General features: G+C 33.5%; 1 protein-coding gene across 1 annotated transcript; it reads right to left on the bottom strand.

The window, feature by feature from the left end:
- Window positions 1–815: 815 nt before the first annotated feature.
- Window positions 816–4,988, bottom strand: LOC114192067 (F-box/LRR-repeat protein 17-like). Its single transcript, XM_028081638.1, has 11 exons — window positions 4,312–4,988; window positions 3,860–3,961; window positions 3,452–3,596; window positions 3,150–3,334; window positions 2,559–2,663; window positions 2,269–2,366; window positions 1,965–2,182; window positions 1,811–1,877; window positions 1,611–1,696; window positions 1,293–1,394; window positions 816–1,097 (listed from the first exon to the last, which is right to left on the bottom strand). The coding sequence occupies exons 1-11, from the start codon at window positions 4,908–4,910 to the stop codon at window positions 1,032–1,034; spliced, it is 1,773 nt and encodes a 590-aa protein (XP_027937439.1). The 5' UTR covers window positions 4,911–4,988; the 3' UTR covers window positions 816–1,031.
- Window positions 4,989–6,000: the final 1,012 nt, after the last annotated feature.

Here is a 6,000-nt window from a genome sequence, read left to right on the forward strand (position 1 = left end):
TCTTTTATTCAAATGAGTCTCGGTATTTTTTAAAAGAATCAATTTTATTCACGCATTAATGTTGTTTGAAAGATATTACATGTTAAAAAAAATTCTAATGTAGAAGATGATGATCCAAATTTTTTCAACAATAATAATACTAATTTAACATAAAAAATCAAATTGATTCTATACAGAAAATGCTAATTCAAGTATTGAGATTAAGTCAAATTAATTGATAACTTACTTTAAGTTTATTTGTATTTCTTTAAAAAAAAAATGGTTTTTAAGTCAATAGGATACCTGCTTTTCTTAATTGATGGTAGGAGATGCATTTGAACCTAGTTGTCATGCACATAAAATACTTCCATGTATATAAAATACTTAAGAGTTATTCATATTGGGAATCTTAAAAAACATTTAAAGTTTTGAGATACTCGCAATCTCCTCTCCACCCCTCCCAAAAAATCCTGAGATTGAGATACGCAATTCGAGAGCAGACTATCAAAATAATAAAAATAACAATTAAATTCATTCCACATTATTATTTTTATTGATATTTAAGGGAGGAAGTGACTTTAATATAAAATAATCTACAAACTATTCTTCTGGAGATCTTTTTAAAAGCTAAGACTAATTTATACTATTCACAAAATTCAATTTTTAAATATTTGGTTCATTTTATGAAAAAACGAACCATTATTATACAAAAACTAAACTCACTAATTTCAGAAACAAATAATTCTTCTAAGAAAAATATTTTGACTAATCGAAGAAGTCGAGCATGTATACTATATTGACACTTAGTCTATCACCCCCATACAGCACCCAATGAGTGACTGGAAAAACTTCATAAAAAATAGTGTTTAACTTTATTACAATATGAGACAGTCATGCAAATATCATACAACAATTGTCTTGTAAGACAGTTCTAGGCGCCAACGGCTAACATGAAAATTTATATAACTAAGGATGCATAATGAATCTAGAATTTAAATAATAACTCATTGCACATGTATACATTAGAGAATCAGTTGAAGGAAATACAATTATCAGCCCCGAAGCACATTACAATGCTGTCTATCGATCCTCCTCCGTTTTTTTTCAGGTTCAGGGGACTGCAAATAAACAAAATAGTTTATAATAACACCATTACATGTTCTATATCAAAAAAATCTTGTCTGAAAGGGCATTGAAACAAACACCAATTCGTTTGAGAAACATGTGATCCTTTTGTATTATTGATGCACAGTGCATTTAACTTTTCCACACAAACCAAGAAAAGAGGTAAAAAGTGGAACATGTCACATTACCTCCTCGCTGAGTAAATGTGGAACCTGAACCCTTTTGGAGCCATCAGGTAGACGTTTAGAAGGTGAATGGTTTTCCGTAGCAGCATAAGAAGCATCGCGAACCTGAGTACAAAATACATATTTCCAATATCAGAACCGAAGAAGTATGGAATTTCAATCCAATTAAGTCCAAAGTATTTTATATGCTTGCTTAGTCACAAACTGCATTTTCTTGTGTACCATCTAGTTCTTTAGACCCTTACATTAACTCATGAAGCTCACGTCTTAAAATACAGTAATCTATTATGAAAGAAATCATCTGAAGAATTACTTGGTTACCTGACTCTGTATGGCGCCTATTAACATATCCTGACAACCTGATGCATGCACATTTTCCAAAGTGGGGCACTGGAGCAAAAGTCTTCCTGAACCAGTCAAGTTAAAAGAAAATAATCAAATTTTCCATTCGTAAAGGAAATCTTAATGTGATGACTTCTATTTTGACATGATGATTACGGAAGAACAGGAGTATGAACTACCTGGATGCAAATTTGTACAAGAATTCAGATTCAGATCAATGAGTCGTGGGCAGTTTAAATACAGGGCCTGCATATCCATTGAAAAAAAGATTCAGAGATTAGAAGCATTGGAAAGACTATATAGCATAGAGATCTTTAGTCTAATGAAACTCACGTCTAAGCCTGTGCAGCCCCAGAAACTGAGTTTCCTTAAACGGCTGTGTTTGATAATTAGTTTCTGGTTTATAAGGTGTACATTAGAGACAGATGTTTTCTGTAATTTGCAGTTGTTTTCGTCAGCAGCTGGATTTTGCAAATTAGGATCACATATGGTCATGCCACAGTCCATGATTTCAAGGAGCGGCAACTGAAATGTCGCAAACTGAATACCACCTAAGTTAAATAGCAGCAGATTAGAAAGCAGAAACTCAAGCTCGCATAAAAGTTGTCAAGTTATTGAATATGCAATAGAAAATTACTTGAAGTCACGTTGGGGCAAACAGCAAGAAGGAGTCTTTTCAGGGTATCAGGGAACACATTGCAAATCATACTAATGCCACTGTCACTAACACTAGATCTGTGAAAAAAATTATCCATTATACACACTTTCCAAGAGATAAACAAGGAAAATAAGAAGAAAACAATGCATCCCTGAAATAAAATGTTATATTATATTGTCTTTTATCTCTTTGTACAGTATTAAGTTCCACGGATTTACTACATTGAAGATTCCTATAGAATTTGATTACAGTAAGAATCAGGTACATACCCACTGAGATCAAGCAGTTCAAGATTTGGATAGCTTGAGGAAATTGCAGCAACAGATGCATCAGTGATTTCAGACCCAAGAACAAGAGAAAGCATTCGCAGCCCCCTTAATTGTATTGAAACAAAACTTCAATAAGTTCATTAAATTAAAAAAAAAATAAAGTACATAAAAATGACATTCTCACTGATTATATAAAAGGCATCACCATGGGATTTCGGATATAAATATTAAAATCGGGATCAAAATTCTAAGTTGATTGTTGCCTGGTAATTTGTGAGCGTCCTGTGTGCATGTGTGTGGGCTTGTGAGAGTGTATACATACTAATATTGTAGACATGTTATTTGTTTCGTTTCCTTTCTTAAGCACGACACTTGAGTGCAGCATAAAATTGGAAATGGTCATGTTTGGTCATGTTAAATGTTTGGTTCATTCACCACCAGATAATATGAACACTAACAAATACAGATGCAAAGTTCAAAACATTGTACATTGCCACCTTTCTTTTATAGAGGAGAAATTTAAACATGAAGGCATATTGTCGATGCTAACTGAGAAAATAGAGATCAAGATGCCAAAAACAAATGACAAACCTCAACTGAGCAGCAGTAAGAGCTAGCACAGCAGAGTGTGAAAGCCGTTCTGAAGCTATATGTATGTTTTGCAATCTCGGGCAACTTCTCCCCAAGCCTTCAATCATAGTGGTGAGATCTGTACTATCATTTTCTTGGCAAGAAAACTCCAAGGAAATCTCCCTCAATTGGGGACAATTAAATACCTACAATTTCAGGCATGTTAGCAACTAGAATTCAATTCACAAACTCGGAAACATATAGTTATTGACCATGTCATAAATAACATAAGAAAAAGTACGAAAGAAAAGGCAAATAATCACCATTTTAGACAGAGAGTGCAAATCTGATAGCCAGAGTGTAGAAAGACTTGACGAACAGAGGAAAAAACACCCCAAGTTAGAACATCCTTCCATCTTGAGGCTTTTGAGACTTTTTTTATCAGCAACAAACCGGCCTAGTTCATCCCTGTGTTATCATAATCGAATATTAGATAAAGCTAGAAAGAAAGAGGCAGCATTCTTTGGTTAAACATGCATATGCAAATATCTAGAATTATATAAGTATAGAAAGGCCAAGAATGACTGTGTAAGAAATTAAACAGATCAAAAACAAAGACAGTAAACCAGAACTAACTTTTACACAGCATACTAGCAATAAATAAAGATCATACGATGCGTAAAATGATTAAAATTAAAAGATCAGATTAAAAAGATAAGATCGATCAATACCCATTAATCCTAATGGTTGCAGCATCGAATGTGGAGATTTCCATACTCTCAAGATTAGGACATGAAAAAGCGACGCAAGCCAGCATAGTTGAATCAAAATCACTGCAGCACAACAACAAACATGTTAGATTCATGAAAGAAAAAAACATCAATGGCATTTTCTGATCCCATTTTCAAAATTCAATCCATTTATTTCCTTTTTTAATTATTTTGTGTCCACATTATCCTTTTTGAAGGGCATATCACTAATCTCTCTATTTAGATTAAAAGGATCGATCTGGATCAACACAGAAACTCTTGTTTACATGTTTAAATATGATTATCTACGTTATCCCTTTTTTTATCTAGGTTATCACTTTTTCTTTCAAGTGCCAAAACAATCTTTGAACAATTTTTATCATATCCACTCGTCACTTTCTCAATCAAAACGACATCGCAGATGGAGGTCCTACCTCTCCATTCTAAGCGAGAGTCTCACAATCCCAGGACATTTCTGCAACATCGAGGCAACAAACCCAACTGTAACGTTGACGGGAACCCTAAGTTTCAACTCCTCAGCCGCTCTCCATATCCTCTTCGCCGTCTCCCTCCACCCACGGCACACCTTCGCGGCGGACAGCAGCCCCGCCGGCGGCAGCCTCCTCATCACATCCCACAGAAGATTCACCGGCAGTCCACACGACTCCGCATCCAGATCCAGATCAGGATCGGTTTCAGAAAACAAATCTGCATCCACTCTTTCTTCCTGTTCGGACGGATCGAATCCAGAACCGCCTTCATCAAGATCGTCAAACGACAGAGCGCGACGGAGACTAGAGGAAGGATGCCGGAGGCCAGATGCAGCAGAGGAAGGAACGGATACAACGGAGAGAGAAGAATCAGGAGGGGCAGTAGTGATGGAAGCAGACACAGGAGTCTTGATGGTGCAGTTGTGACCTTTTTTGGGAAGACCACAGCGACCACAGTTGTAACTGCCACGCCTTTTGCCACGCTTGCCGTCAGTGGCGGCGTCTCCGCCATGGGCCGGTGGGAGCGCGGCGGTGACCTGCATAGTCTATAGATAGAGTGTGGGATTGAATGATGATAGAGGGAAATATAAGAACAAAGCGCGGGTAGCCTTCGCGCGCTAATTTTGATGTCTTTTATGATATGCTTCTTTCTTTTTGATAATAATTGTTGTTGTTTTTTTTTTAAATGACCTAAGTTTGTATAAATATGCCTAGTGGACAGTTATGTGAAAGGTTGTGACTCTAAGTAAATGTGACTCATTAGAGATTTTGGATTTTGCGATCAGTAACAACGGATCCTTCCTTAATAGTCACGGTTGATTATTTATTTATTTGATTGATTTTTTAATTGTTTATAATTATTTATTAAATTTGGAAATTAATTACTATTTTTCAATAATAAGAAACTTTTTCTTTACATTTAAATATAAACAAAAAATAGTTTTAGAATATATAATTTTATACAAATACAAAACAATAGTTTAAAATACTATATTTTCATTAGAGGTTGTTTTTTCATTAATTTCTAATTATTTATAAATAATTTCTTAATATTATATATATATATATATATATATATATATATATATAAATTGATATTCTATGTAAATTGTCAATTTTTTTAGAGAAATATACGGTTAAAAAAAGATGTAGCTCTGTGGATAGTACATTTGTCTTCCTAATTAATAATTAAAAAAACTACTTTCTTTGTTAATTATGGCACTCTTAAATATGTGATATATATTGTTAATTGTGCATGAATACAAATAATGCTATAAATGATTTCTATTAATATATTTGAAAACTTTATACAAATTTGTTCACTTTTTCAATTATATTAATATTATAGTCATCTATATTTAGTGTTAAAGTTTTATGAAATATGTTTTTCAAGTATATATTAATGTTCTAATGTTATTTGCATTGAAAAATTATTGTGAAAATTATTTTTTCCCTAGAATATAAAAACTAAAATAATGAAAGTAAAAATAAAATTAAGTTTGACAAATTTTAAACAAGATACAAAATAGATGTTTTAAGAGAAGTAATCCACTAATTTTTTTAACAAAGTAACGTTACTTCAAATGTACCATCTCATTATCAAACTTTTATCTCATACCCATTCTCCACCGG

This window comes from Vigna unguiculata, chromosome 7 (genome assembly GCF_004118075.2).
Source record: "Vigna unguiculata cultivar IT97K-499-35 chromosome 7, ASM411807v1, whole genome shotgun sequence".
Classification (NCBI taxonomy): Eukaryota; Viridiplantae; Streptophyta; class Magnoliopsida; order Fabales; family Fabaceae; genus Vigna; species Vigna unguiculata.